The sequence below is a fragment of the Cyclopterus lumpus genome, chromosome 14, assembly GCF_009769545.1.
Source record: "Cyclopterus lumpus isolate fCycLum1 chromosome 14, fCycLum1.pri, whole genome shotgun sequence".
In the NCBI taxonomy this organism is placed as follows: Eukaryota; Metazoa; Chordata; class Actinopteri; order Perciformes; family Cyclopteridae; genus Cyclopterus; species Cyclopterus lumpus.
In genome coordinates this window covers 16511793-16527179 of record NC_046979.1, presented here as the reverse complement: position 1 = coordinate 16527179, position 15387 = coordinate 16511793, and the positions used below count along the sequence as shown (strand labels likewise).

Genomic DNA, 15387 nt, shown 5'->3' with positions numbered 1-15387 from the left:
ACCTAGAAGAAGTGAATACTTTTCATGTTGTGTGATATCTTCGATGGCTACATGGGCAAAGGAAATGGAAACTTCAGCACAAAAAAAACCCCACACAAATATAAAAGCCGTGCAGCACTGAGACCTTATCATCAAATACGAGTTAAAATCTTCTTTCAATAAAGGAACAAACTAAAGTAGAATCTCTCAGGTAATCAGTGACCAACGTGTGTTTCACACTTTGCAACCGACTGTGCACCTCTGGTGTTTTTTATCATTGGACACATTTTACTGTAATGTTCAGCCAGCAGTTTTTTTTTTTTTTCTACATAGAAGAGAGCGACGTTGAGGCAGAGACAGACATGCAGCCACAGTGCAGTTGTGTGGTTTACTCTGGTATTCTGCTGACATGGGATCCATTAGGAGGGGTTGAGGGGTTGGGGGTGGAGAATGCACAACAGGACTGGGAGGAAGAGGAGAAAAAAGAAGGAAACCGTGTGGGCCCAGAAATCAGTGAGGAAAATCTAGCATAGCTGAAAGACTTAAAAGCAAGTTTGAAGCAGGAGAGAAGAAAAAAAAAGGAGATGGGGAGGAGCAACGCCCTGAGAGATGGTGAGATGGCTTAGAGGAAAGAAAGGAGATGAGAGGAAGCAGAGATTGAAGTTGGTAGACAGGAAAACACAAGGGAGAATGAAAAGTGATGAGGGGTGTACAGTACTGTACATGCAGGGAGAAAAGGAGAAGAGAGCTGGCGGGGGGCTGATTTAGCTTACTTTGCACTGGAAGAGCATCAAAGCTGCCTGTTGGAGTCTACAAGAATACCAAAATGTCACTGAAAAATACTCAGGCGCGCACTCGCCTCAACCAAAATGAGCAATGACGCACACAGCTTTGAACTCATCTTGGCCTGCTAATTAACTCCCATTCAGTCAGGTAACGTGGCCAAGTCAGGATAGGTGCATTCGTTTTCCACGGGAGCGTATTCATGGCATACCTCGCGCTAATGATAAGGCAGGGTGTCTGTACACACACTTAGTGATCTCTCCTGTGGTGCCCAAATGATACCCTCCGCCCCTGTCATCACCGGAGCCTCGCACGCCAACCAATGGGAGTGTCAATGTCAAGGAGATTGGAAACACCTGGTGGCTGGCACCGTCCCCCGCACCGTCCGTCGGTCGTATTTACGCAAAATCAAACATCGACTGACGAATGTTTGTAGCCACAGGGGCTGCGGCAGTGTTTGTGATAGGGATTTGCAGAATAACACCGAGGGGGATGGAGAAAAGAGGATAACAGAGTGTTAGCTTTTATTTTTCCAAATGTGCTTCATGTAATTACAGATGCTCCTTCGGGGGACGTATACGTCCATCACTTTGCTCACTTTTCTAGGGAACATTTTCAAATGCAAATATGGAGTCTCCCCAATTGTGCCTCTGACCACAACATCAAACGGAATGAGGTATCAGAGACGAGACCGGGCGAAGCATCCAATATCATTTTCTTCTCCTTCTCCTTCTCCTTCTTCTTCGTATAATCACGTTTTTCTCTCTTCCTTTGCATATCATTTCGAGCCCTCTGCTCTTCCCTCCCCCATACCTATCCATGAACTCGCCTCGTCAGAGAGACAAATTACCCAGTGGGCTGCTCTTTTAGCTGTGCTTTCTTTACAATAATCAATTTGAGGACTAGCGAAAGGGAAGGCTAGAGAAACGTGAAATTATTCATCAGGGTCTCTCACTAGCCGGGCTGTAGAGGTGTGGGGGAGGGTATGGGCTACCTCGTCCTCCGCGAGATAATTAGGGAGGAGACCGGAAGGCAGAAATATACTGCAAGTCGGCAGTGAGAGAAAAGAAATGGAGAGATGGGGGAGTGGTGTAGGTGCAGACATGAGGGATCCTAGAGAGCAGTTTGTTGTTATATTTGGAAATCTTGAGAATGTGTTTAGTTTGTCGTCCCAGCAACAGACAAGATACACAGGAGAGGATGGAGGACAGACGGCTGGTGACGAGTGAAGGGGAAGTGCAGAAAGGAGGAGGAAGAGCTTCGAGAGGGGGAACACACGACTGAGAGTTCGCTTCAGTTAAACTACTCTGGAGAAAAGAAGGAGGAAAAATGAGCCCGGCTCTCTCTTGTGGCGGGTGTTTATTCGGAGACCTCTTGTTTCCGACCAATTAAAGGGGCTGGGGACTGCTTCAGCACAATCCTCCCTGTCTCACTCCCTCCTCTGCTCAATCTGTCTTCACTCTCTGCTCCCCTTCGTCTGCAGTGTTTGCTCCATCTGCAAATTATTTTTAATCATTTAAACATCTCACAATGCACCCGTGTGTGTGTGTGTGTGTGTGTGTGTGTGTGTGTGTGTTTTTTTACCTTCTAAATTCTGCCATCTGCCATTTTCATTTATTTGACAAGTATATCTAACATCGGCATTTGCTAAAGAACACTTTCGCAGCATGTGTATTTATCTGGGGAATACTCTGTAATATGTTTACCTTGTTTTAATTACTTGGATTATCTACAACAGCCTGCATTTGTTCTGTTCTTATCTACACCCTTCGCCGGGCTGCTGCAATGACCCTATTTCCCCAGAGGGATCATTAAAGTTTCCTCTTTCACCCCTCGTTCATTTCTCTCTCCGCTCTTTCCTCCCTGGTGCAGCTCGGTCCAAACCAAACAAGCTTGTCGTTATACTTAATTTCTATACCGGTCAGACTCTAAATCACCCGTCTTTAGCGTCTCCAGGACTCGAAGGGGGATATAAAAGCCTGTTTTAAGGCAGTTTTGTACAGCGCATAAGCATTTGTATCCATGTGTCTTTGCTTATGATCACTTATCTAATTTCTAAAATCCCACTGAAGTTGTACATGTTGCACACATAAATATGTTTGCATTAAACTCAGAATGTATTTCTGGAAGCCGTCTTGGAGCTTGAGAAATGATTGAGAAGCGTAGTTGTTTCACGCCATCTGCTCTGGAGTTGTAGTAACGTGGTGCTGTGCGTACCCACATCCACCCCCGCCCGCACACATTATCAGCACCAAACACCTGACACGAAGCACCATTTGGCTCTAAATCAGACAATCAGTCAATAGTTTTCATTTCTTTTAGAACTCTATTCTGCATCTCTTCACATATCCATCCGTTGTGAGAAAATAATGTGTCAAATACAGCCTCTATATATGTGCCTTAGAACCATGTGATTCTGCAATCTGCACCTGCACTGTCAGCATCTTTTCTCCGTCACAATAATGCAATTTTCTCTGGTTGGACAAAGGCATTGTTGTGTAATGTTGTGTGTCTCACTGCAGACTGTATGCCTGTCAATCAGAACAATATAGCTTGGAATACAATGCCACAATCCCAGATATTTGTGAGAAAACAGCCCATGATTCTTGCTATCTCCGTCTTGATTTTTAATACCTTTTTTTTTCCTGTCACACTGGAGAGACTTACAAAACCTATCATTTCTCTCCTGGGCCCATGCATTGTCTCTCAGATTGATGACAGGGGAAGGACCAGGGCACCTCGGGGTACATTAGGATGCGGAACATAGCTGTAACTGTGCGTGTGTGCTCTGGGATTTGCATGTGTGTGTTTGCGGGGACATAACTTTGCCTATTTTGGCACCTCTCGTCTCCGTAAAGCAAAAACAGTCTACGTCGCAGTGACTGTTGAGTTGTCTCGCTCAGTGTTGCATTCACCGGAGCTCTTTGTTTCTTTGTGTCTGTATTTCTACTTCTACCAGCCTTGTATGTCTTTGTCTTGCTCACTCTTCTCTTTGTTACAATGCATCGCCCTCCCCACCGCCAGCTCTTCCTCTTCCTCCTCCTCCTCCTCCTCCACTCCCATCGCCTCTCTTTGTGACCCGGGTGCACTCCTCCCGTGGAGCATCTCTCCTGGGTTTCGCGTTTTTTTAATATTTCTACCTCTACCCACTTTGTCATCTTTCACAAACAAAGGCCAGGTAGGAGTTAGGGTAGATTCTCATTTAAACAAAGAGGAGCCCACTAAGCTTCAGATTTATGCCATGTCTGCAGTGTGTAATTGCACATACCCCCGAGTTTGGCCCTCTTTGCCTTTTGTGTACAGTTCATAGAAGGTGCTCATTTAGAACTCAGCCCAAGGAGATTTTCCAAACACTACGGCTAAGGTCATCCCGCTCAAACAAAGGTTTCCCTGGGCCAGTAAACTGGAATACATTTGTCTCAAGGTCTGACTGCTGTCTGCTTTACAGTTCTTTTGTTTTTTTTCCTCAACATTCTCCGTCCTTCGGGGGGGATTCATAGGCCTTATTAATGGAAAAATCTCACAGTGTTTCTTTTTTTTTGTCCGTGCGAAAAAATTAATTGACACACACACGTGCACTTATAACTTACCATACTTTATCTACTCGTTAATGTTCCCAATTACTCTGTCAAACACTGGCAATGTTTTTGCAGCGTGGCACGCTTATTGAAATGGTAATGCGCCCATCTCAAAGTGAAAGTCTTTCATTCACTGGCTTCTAAGTGGATTTATTCATGACAATTTACTCTTCTCTTGCAGGATTACACTAATGAGAGGGTTAAAGGGTGGTATGTGTGTGTGTGTGTGTGTGTGAGTATGTGTGTGTGTGGCTTTTCGCTGCTTTTAATGCAAACAACTCTTGCCCCGGAGAGAAAGGGCCACGTTTCTACTGCCTCGAGCTCGCTCCATTATTCAGAGGACTTGATTTGGTTTTGTACAATTCCCCAATACTCATTGCTTTTCTTCAGGTGTTGTTTGCCGTCGCTGTTTTTGTGAGATTTCCTCGTAACCCAGCCGATGCATTGCTTCACACTTGCACCTTTAATGTAATAAAGCAATGCTTGCGTGCCACAGGACCAGACAGTAAGCCACCTCATTGCGGGAGGTCAGGTCCCTACGGGGAGGTATTGTTAGTACAGATCTCAGTATGTAGGTCATTGTGCTTCGAGTTCAACAATCCCCAGGTATTGCCTCTACTCTAACGTCATATCAGCTCGCTAACTGTCAGCACCCTGTCATACGCCTCCTATGCGTCCCCCCGCCTGTCGCTCATTAGTGTCCCCCACCCAGCATTCTCACTCGTTTGCTCTTTAACCTCCTCGTATCACTCAAACCAGAAGGGATTCCAGTTGTGTTTGAAATAACTGAAGGACAGTTTCTTTGTGACTGGAGCATTTGGTCATTTCAAAAAAATTTTAAAAAAGAAGAAGCTTGCGACAGGTGCTTAAAGTAAAGGACATGCTTGATGACTTTAGTTATACAACGTGCAGTTAACACTGTTTAGTAATAAATGTATGACGCCATGGGTTTAAGAGCTCACGGTGCACAGGCTACTTACAAAGTAACAGACACCACCCACCGCCATGTAAACATTTCATTTAGACCTCAAGGAGCGCTCAGTCTTTGCAAATACAAGTCTGCATAGAATACACAACGGTTGGCACGTTGATAGCTTATTCTGCTAACATGTTTCAGAGAACCTTCCACACAACCTTCAGCATTTGTACTGATATGATGGACCAAGCGGCCGTCTTTCTTTCGTATGTTCATTTATTGTGCTCAATAGAAGCTTTGTTTAATGACATAGGGAAGCCCGAGCCACATTCATTTACTTAAGTGATGAGCATGCTGATTGATTTTCCTGGTTTTCTGTACTAAGTTGATACATTCCATTTCATTTAGCTGACGCTTTTATCCAAAGTGACTTAAAATCATACACCGTAGACACAGCGACGGGGAGCAATTCAGGGTTAAGTGTCTTGCTCAAGGACACATCGACTAGGGCGCGACGTGAGCAGGGATCCTCTGATTGAAAGATGTATCTGCTAATCACTGACCCACAGTCACCCATAATATAATAATAATAATACAAATAATATAACACCTATATATTTAAAGCAGAACCTTTATTGCAAAAATATTTCCATTTAAGGAGAGGGCACCAAATATAACTAGTGCCCTGTGGGTTTACTCCATACACTCCAGTGACATACAGGACGTTGTAGTTATTGTTGCAGAATTAATATTAGATATTAGATAGTTGAGATGCCATAACATAATTTAGGTAGGAACAACATATACACTTGCATAAACCCCCAACATTTGGCATAAGCATGGATCCATCATACTCATTCGTCGTATTTTTTTGGCACATTTGGGACCCTTTGATACCAATAGAGCACTTTTCTGCGACATCCCAAAGGTGGTCGATCGGAGTCACTCTGGAGGCCGTTTGAGGACCGTGAACTCATTGTCATGTTCAAGAAAGTAGTCTGAGATTAGTTGAGCTTATCCTGCTGGAAGTAGCCATCAGAAGACTGACACTGTGGTCATAAAGGGATGAACATGGCCAACAACAATACTCAGGTAGGCTGTGGCGTTTAAAAGCATTTTCAATTTGTACTAGGGGGCCCAAAGTGTGTCAAGAACCCCCCCTCCCAAACACACACACACACCATTAAACTACCACTATCAGCCTGAACCGTTGATACAAGGCAGGATGGATGCATGCTTTCTCATTATTTAAGCCAAATTCTGACCCAACCATCTGAATGCAGCAGAAATTGAGACTCATCAGACCGGGCAACGTTTTTCCAAACTTCAGATGTCCAGTTGTAGCCTCAGTTTCCTTTTCATAGCTGACATATTGGTAATACATTGTACATTGGTTGATTGTTATTTGTTAAAGATTCTTTCTGGTATTGAAAGAGATTTGGAATGGATGTGTGAGCTTTGCAGAAGTAATATTTGTCTAAGTTTGATTGGCATGATGACATTTAACACTCTTTTCAAATCTAAGCACAGTCGGATCTGATCCCTGTACTATTTACCATAAACAGTCTAATCATGACCTGCAGTGGTATGGCGCTGAGCCTCTGCAGAAGGCAACAACAATGTTGAATAGTGGACATTAAAACCCTTATACCAAACTACAGCTACACTTCCTATATGACATTGCTCTTCAGTACCAGTAAGGTCTTTGCTATTTCAAAACTGACAGTTTGATCAACAGAAGTTGTGTCCATTGTAATGTAATATTTGGTCTGAATGTCAAAGCTTCACTGGCAGAGCGGGCTTCAATTATGGCGTTTTCCTGTGAGTAAATGAGCATAAGTTATGTGTGGGAATGTTTTCAATAAAAACACTGTACATCCTATAAACAAAAGAGCATACGTGTGTGTCTGTTTCTCTGAACATGTGTAACAACATGTCGGCCTATATTTTCTTCTCAACCTCTCACGAAGCCTTTAAGTTGATGAAATTCTCAACAGCTCATAAAAATGTCTGCAGCACTCTGGTTCCTAAGTCCTAAAACCAAACACAACTGTAATGTCCGTACAGCTGTATTTATCTTCATATTTCAATTCACAAAGGATTCAGTGTTTTATATTGGGTGTGTTTTCATGTACTCAAAGGCACCACCTGTGTTGAATCTAGTCATAATAGAAACCCGGTCATCATCCGGAGAACTGATGTCGTGTTTGGCTTTATTGGCATAAATACAATCAAGAGCGTTTAGGCAACAACAGAAACTCTGAGTCAGCCTTTTGTACTTTTGTTTTTAACTGACAATTTCCATACGAGAGCTGTTTCTGCCACCTCACTAATTATCCGAATCTGCTTCATGGTTGTCTGTCTCTTTGTATCTGACCTCTCCTGATTCTCAGCAAGGCTTTTTTTTTCGAATTCTTTCTGCTGTCTTCATTCTTACAGAGGGACAGGATGAGTGGAGGAGATTAAAATGGAGGTTACACAATCCTTTTAGCTGGTTTTAATGTCTGCTCCTCACGAGTGATACGTTCCGCACGTACATCAACGGGATTAGAGTGTCAGAACATCCAAGAACTGATGAACCGGTGCATCCATCCTTACACGCACACTCACACGGCATCATTGTACCCATAAACACCCTGTCGGACTGCAGAGCATCCTATGTTGTATGTCCATTGCACATGTACCATCATTTTTATTGGACTTTCCTCTGCCTTATCTGTTTTTTTAATAGTGCAAAACAGAACAGTTAAATAAATATTTACTAGACTTAGTAAAGAGGCCAACAAGGTAAAATAAAACACACGACTGTGAATGAATTAAGACACAGAGAACAAGACAAAACTAAAAAGTAAACCATCTACTAACTTCTAGCAGGTCAGTTGTGTGTCAGCATTCTGAACACGTCTTACATAAAGATGTGTATGAAATGAATGCCATGGTTGTGACTGAGCTGCACACGGGAGTAAGGCTCTTTGAGTCGAAAGAGAGCAACAGTTAAAGTGTAAAATTTGGCCCAAAAAGTATTACAACCGGGAGCTTTATCCCGGTAAGTGAGCCCCTATGTTGAGTTAATTAGCTCGCCAAACATAAGATAGATTTATGGCCCTGAATGCAACAGAAAAAAAAAAAAAAAAGTTTGCCCTAGGGCTTTTGTGAGTAATGATTTCTGTGCAGAAAATAAAATTCAAATAGGGGTGCTTGGGGAGGACAGGCAAGGATTCTTTGTTTGCTTTAGAAGCAGTGTGCGGTGTCTTCTGGGTAGCAAGTGTGTATTCCACAAGTCTCGTGTGGCGTAGTTATGAGACTGAGCTAATGCGTGTATTTTAATTTCTATGTGCAGGCCCCTCTTTTCTTTTTTTTATTGGATTTGCTTGGTTGCAGTTCACATTAGGATATTGGCACTGGTGTGTGCTTGCAGGCGGGCACAGGGCCCACTGGACCTCCTTTGTAAGCCTGTATGTGTGTGTTTCTTTTTTCAGTCCATCTGACCAGCTACATTACAAGAGCCGCGCATATTGGTTTTTTTCTGTGGAGCAGCTGTTTCTCCTGCAGCTTTCTGTCTCTAGACTACAGCCCTGCAAGAGCAGCGAGGAGAAGAACAGTAGGAGGTGATGGAGGTGGAGAAGGGGGTAGCAGCAGATAGGGAGGGTGTAGGGAAAGGTCAGCAGATAGATGGTGAGAATAAGTCGAGGATTTCATATATGCTAGGGTGGCATGATAACTGTACTTTTAAGGCTAGCGTTGGGTATTTATCATATTTTCAAGCCAGTGCTCTATTTTAGTCAAAGAAGGCTTGTTTGTATTTAAACTGAAAGGAATGTTGGTTTTTTACTTGACTGACTTCAGGACGGTGTAATAGATGCCAGTACTTATTTGTACTTATTATTACTTACTCTTGGAATAATGTGTTTTATTGCGGTCTCAGTCCAGAGTGCCATGGGACATGAGGAGGAGCCATAATTCCAGCCTCTGCCTTTTTTTCCCATTTTAGTATTTACATATCACTGACATGGTCTGATGAATTAAAAGAAAAGTAGTCACGCTGTAGCAAAAATATATGTATAGGTAGTCATTTTAAGAGATATAGTATTTTCTATTTGTTTTACTAGTGAGCATTTCATCAAAACGTACATGTTTCTCCCCTCACTGCTTAACCATGTAGAGGAGCCCACTGTGTACGAGTCCTCCGATAAGCAACTTATAGTAATAATGCATGGATTGAGAATTTAAATAAAGTGTCAATTAAATGACAATCAATCAGACAAACCAAATAGTTACTTATTTAATTTAACATTGTGGGGGTTGTTTTTCATTTAACTGGAAAAAAAACAAAACATGAAGCTTCTGGTACATGTGGTAGACATCTTCATGTATTTCTGTTATGGTTGAAGGAATAACTCAACATTTTAGGAATCGTGTAAGTCTTGTCATCACCATGAGGTTGCCAAATACTGCAAAGACTCCAAGCCATTGCTCCCGGCCAAGAAAAAGAGCACCTCATCACCCCCCTTAAAACCAGAACTTGTTTTTTGTACAGATTAAACAAACAACTCATCATATGTTAATTAGTGAGCTTTAGAGGTGCTGGAAGGTGGAATTTTCTTTCTATCTTGGCAAGATTCAGTTTAGCTGCTTCCTCCCATTTCCAGTCGTTATGCTACTGGAAGCTAATGCTAAGTGGCTGCTGGCACTAGCGCCATATTTAGCGCACACTCTCTGTAAGGAAGCAAATCAAGTATTTTCCTAGTTGTTGAACTATTCTTTTAACCCTATAATGTCACCTTTTTCGACGAAAGAGGATATATTTTGGCATTTTTGAGGACTGCTCAACTGAATTAGATTTTTTCTGATGAAAGAGTGATGGGTCCCTCCATTTAATTCTCTTTCACAATGAAAACTGTATTCATTGTACAGTTGGCAGCTAATTATGCTGATCAAGCTCAAACTGGTCCCATTCTTAGTATTTAATTCCTCCAGTCAGCAATGATTTCCCCTTCTTTCAATTGGGATCGACTTTTTTTATATGCAGATTTTGATAAATAACACATGACAATATAAAACACTTCACACTAACGGTGCGGGAAAGTACTTTCCTCTTCTCTCGTCTGTCGGTAGCCTTTAAACGGGCATTTCGATGAGTTGATTGCTAATTGTATTCCTCCACGATAATATGAGTTGGAGGCAGAAGCATGCACAGCTGTTGTCCTGCTTTTGGCAAAGCTAAAAATGACATTAAAGCGTCAGTGCCTTGCAGTAATGTTGATGTTGACTTTGAGACATGCTGATGATTGCTGTACCAAAATAGTTGTCCAGCTGGATGTGCAATATATAAAAGTACTTTGAGTATTAAAAATGAAGGACCATGGGAGCTTGGTCGTGGTGACAAAAGGTGCCTCTGGCTGCCTCATGCAGTGATGCAATGTGATGAGGTTACTATGTGTGTGCCCCACGCCGCCGCTGTCTGGGGGGTTGGATCGTGTTCCTTTTTGGTCCAGTTGGACTCTGCAGAGAGGATTACTGGTGCTCGGCTGCAGGAGGCTTTTCAAGGCGATGGTTCAGGCTCCAGAGGACTAACAACAAGCCAGACACTGTCAGATCCAGGGTAGTGAGGCCAAGGGCAGATGCTTTGAAGTGGGCTATGAGATTCTCATCTGGAGGGATCAGATGGAGGGTGAAAAGAAGACAGCGAGAGGTGCAAAGCTCCAGCTAAACAGGCAAACTGGGGCTGGCTTCAGACTCTGTCGAGGTGGTATTAGAAGCCGGAGCTTACAGTACATGCTATGAATCGCTTCAGAACCCTGTGAAATTCACGAGGGTGCAACCTGTGGAATAAGTATGATTTGAGAATAACAAGAGAGACATGGCACGGCATACAGATACAAGAGTGAAAGAGAAGAGGGCAGAGAAATGGGAAGTGAAGGAAAACAATTTAGTTGAATATTTTGAAGCAGATTGGGAGATACATTAATATATAAAATATGAATCATCTTGCAATGTGTACAGCGATGTGTAAAGCGATTTCCATCAAATCAAGGCAGTCGTTGCAGGCTGTTAAGATTTCATTAATCAGCCTGCAACATTTAATATATTTATCCAGCATGTTTTCCATCTATGGAGCCTGGTTTTGCACACGCCACTGACTCAAGCGATATCGGGTTGGACGGCGGTGTCGGCGGCATCACTCCGAAAGAGTAGCTTGTCAGGATAATGTTACAGGATATATTAAAATTGTGTGAAGCTATAAGAGGACAGGAAAAGGAATTTAGGAATGTTTAGAAACTGGATTCTTAGCATAGCTTAGAAGTGCTTACATTGTGTATGCTTGCATGGTTTTTACTTGGGCATGAATAATTTCTTATTATGACTTTAATGCCTGGATACATTTTCCCTTCTGAGAATATAAACAGTCAGTTTTTACAAGCACATGTTCCAGATTATTTGTGCGCTTACCTGGCACAACAGTATGTAACATGCACAAGCGGGCCAACTTTCCCTCGTTCGCAGACACACAAAAACGTGCGCACTTATGAGAACATTCTTTACTAACCTTCATAAGCTCCTTTTGCTTTTAACCCTTATCTCTCCTTGCCTTGTGCCTTACACTAACTCCGGCGCTATCGCCAAAAATATATCTTTAACAAAGGGGAAATGTTCCAGGCTTTCCAATCCTATGGAGACATGTGGACCTCACACGATAGGAAAAACAGATGTGTAACTCGATTGCTATTGGACTAATAAGATAGTATCAGTCAAAAAATCAACACACACACACACAGACACACAGACACACACGCACACACACTGTAGACACACTTGTGATGGTCTTACTTTCTTCCTGTCTGAAGTAACCTCAACCATGTTTTTGTGTCCCACGAGGAATGCCTTTTATCATGTGACACGGTGGTGTTGGCGGTGATGGGGTGGGTGGTGGTGGCGGTGGGGGGTGCAGGGTGGGGGGGTCGCCAGACAGCTGTTTCCCATCAGCACTCAGTCAACTGCAGTCATCCAGTTGCAGCCCTGCTCAGGGGATCAGTGGAGCAGAGCAGCAGAGTGGAGCTCAGAGAAGTGCGGAGGCCCGAATGCCTCCAATTAGAAGGTCATCCCAATTTGTTTCCCCATATCCACAGTGCCTGTCAGGCGTCTCAGGCCGGCTTGTCCAGTGTCATGTACAAATCCAGAGCCAGAGGTGAACGAGTTGCCACCATCTGGGAGTCATTATGCCTTTTCCTCATTGTTTCCTGTCTTTTCACCCAAGCCCGGCTCGACTGAGAACTGCTCTCTCTTTGTTGGCTCAGCTCCCTTCGCTTGTTCAGGTTCTGAGCCCCCCCCACACACACACACACACACACACACACACACATACACACACCTCCCCCCCATGTAATTTAAGACTGGGAATGCTTAACAGCAGACACTCATGCAGAGGCGTCTACATTAGCACATGTTGTTCACCTCATCAGAAGCAGGATATTTCTCAGTTGTAGAGAACAAAGGGTTGTTTTCATTCTCTTTTTTCTTCAACACACAACCCCCCGCCCATTCCATTCCTGCAAATAAAAGTCCCATCCTACAGTTTAAAGCTCTGACATTATTCCAGTACTTTTTTTACTGACACACTTAATAGAATCCCTCGCTGCTCCTCCTCATTCTGTTCAGAGCTTGAGGCTGTGCAGTGGCGCCCTTTATACACCGTCCACGGTGGAGACGGGAATGAGCCGCCTGTGGCCGTCAGAAATCGCCCTCGTCTGTTGCGCTTCGTGTAGGAAGTAATCACATGACACATCCTTGCAGCTTGTGTCTCTTATAGCACAGTGCATGAAGTACATGAAGGATATATCACATTTATGCTATAAAAGATCACGGTGGTGTGGGCAGGAGTCGCTGTGCTCCCAATGGAACTAGTAGTTCAAGTGGTTAGTGTCTCGAGAACGCCTTCGCTAGGTGACAATACGGCCTTGTTCCTCTCGTAAAAGAGGTGATAATTTAGTGTTTTTGTTCATGTCATCGCCAGGAACACGAAAATGGTAGACAACATAATAATAATAAATGAATCAAAAAAACTATTTCCCTGGGCTGACAAAGGAAAAAAAAAAAAAACAGCATCCAGTATGCCACAACTTCTGAATCCTGAGCGTTACAATTCCCACGGGTGAAAGCTGGATACCGCATCAGTCAGTCTTCTCATTCCCACAATAAACACAGCAACACTTGGAGACACACAACAACATCAGCGAATGTTGTAATTTCATTGCAAAATCATCGTCAAACATCCTTGAGTTCCACTCTATTTACCGTTTTGTTTTTCTGTGCGTTTCTCCAGTTTTGCGCGATGACTTCAGACAGAACCCAGTCGACGTGATGGTCGCAGTGGGGGAGCCGGCGGTGCTGGAGTGCCAACCACCCCGTGGGCACCCCGAACCCACCATCTCCTGGAGGAAAGACGGCACCAACTTAGATGACAGAGATGAACGCATCACAGTAAGAGATGCCACTTTGACTTTTTAACTTTTACACACCCTTTCTGACCTTTTTAAGGAATAGTTCACGCAAATGTGTACATTTAGTCATGACTTACCGTCAGTTTAGAGTCTAACTGTTGGACAAAACACGGATCACCGGTTGGGACAACCACATGATTTAAAACTGTACTGTGAGGTACTATTTATCCCTGGGCTTCACCACAGTAGCATTGTGCTGCATGTGCCCTTTTCAGGAACTCTAAAGAACAAATGACCTTTCACCTCTGTCACTTTGAAGTATGGCGAAGCAAGATTGTTAGGTGGAAATCACAAAATGATTTCCTTGTGGTCATGAGAACATTATATAACATCATCTGTGCCTGTGTCCTGTTCCCAGCAGAGGATCGAGAATGCCAGGAGAAAACCCCAAAGATCTATTTGGCACATAAAAATACCATAAGAAGAAAGCAGTGCACATTATGGTTTTTAAAAAAAGAAATATATATATACCTGGTGGTAAAAATACACAACAACAGGCAACGACGACAAGCCGTAACTTGAAAGTGTCATCATATGAGCTACAGCGTGCTATTAATCTGCTAAATTAAGTTGTCATGTGGCGTGATTGTCTTTTCATGTTTTTGATTACACATAACTGGTTTCCAGAAGCCTATGATTGGTCAGGCCAGTAGAAACAGGCTTTTCCATCCTTTAACTCAAGAACATAGCCATGTTTAGTGCTTGGGTGCGTGTGCATGTGTGTGTGTGTGGTGTGTGTGTGCGTGTGTGTGGTGTGTGTGTGTGTGTGCGTGTTGATTTGTTTATTTGAATGTCTGTGCATGCTCCCGGGGACATACAAGAGCAAATTCAAAGCTCATGTTAGTGCGGAGTGACAGGTAGAGTCTCTCTGGGGGACTGTGATGGACAGAGCAGCTATCTCTGATTTAAGGAGAGGCGTGGATCAGAGCCAGGGGGGGGCAGGCTCCTCTGAGGGAAATACAAAGGCTGCTTTCTGCTTTGTACTTTCTGCGTGCCTGTCTTTATCCTCCTTAATCATCTTCTCTATATGGAAATATCTCCTTGTTGTGAAAGTTCACTCAAAGACATCACTTACTGTACAAAGACCAAAGAAGTCCACCACAAGTGATTCATGGCTACTTTCCATCATTTTGAGTGGTTTCGCTCGTGGCCTTGACCATCATTTGTTAATTATGACATGGACATAAAGTTCATTCTTAAAAACATTTTTAGGAAAGACTCTCTCAGATAGCAAGAGTTTGATTTATTGATTTTCACTTTGTTTAAAAGCGGAGTGCTTTCATAAAAAAAGAAAATAGATGTCACCGTAAGCAGCCTGTAGAATGTGTGGGCCTTCAGGGCATCTAAGGCTATTTGAAGAAGAAGAAGAAGAAGAAGAAGAAGAAGAAGAAGAAGAAGAAGAAGAAGAAGAAGAAGAAGAAGAAGAAGAAGAAGAAGAAGAAGAAGAAGAAGAAGAAGAAAAAAACAGAAAGCTGAGGTTTCAGTGTCCGAGAAGGAGGATAGACAAACCACATTTGGATTTCATAGAAATGGAATAGCTGCTAAAAACGAGGAGCGGTCAGTCCAGGGAAACTAAAAAGCTCTCGTTCTGCTCTTTAATCAGCTGCTAATGTTACTAGTGCAGCAGTATTCA

The 15387-nt window shown here is 43.1% G+C and overlaps 1 protein-coding gene across 1 annotated transcript in view; it reads left to right on the top strand.

Moving 5' to 3' along the window:
* LOC117742532 (roundabout homolog 1-like) overlaps positions 1 to 15387 on the top strand; it is a 74847-nt gene that overhangs the window by 42363 nt on the left and 17097 nt on the right. The window contains exon 4 of the mRNA XM_034549996.1: positions 13577 to 13734. Coding sequence (XP_034405887.1) covers positions 13577 to 13734 — 158 coding nt within the window. The remainder of the gene's footprint in view (positions 1 to 13576; positions 13735 to 15387) is intronic.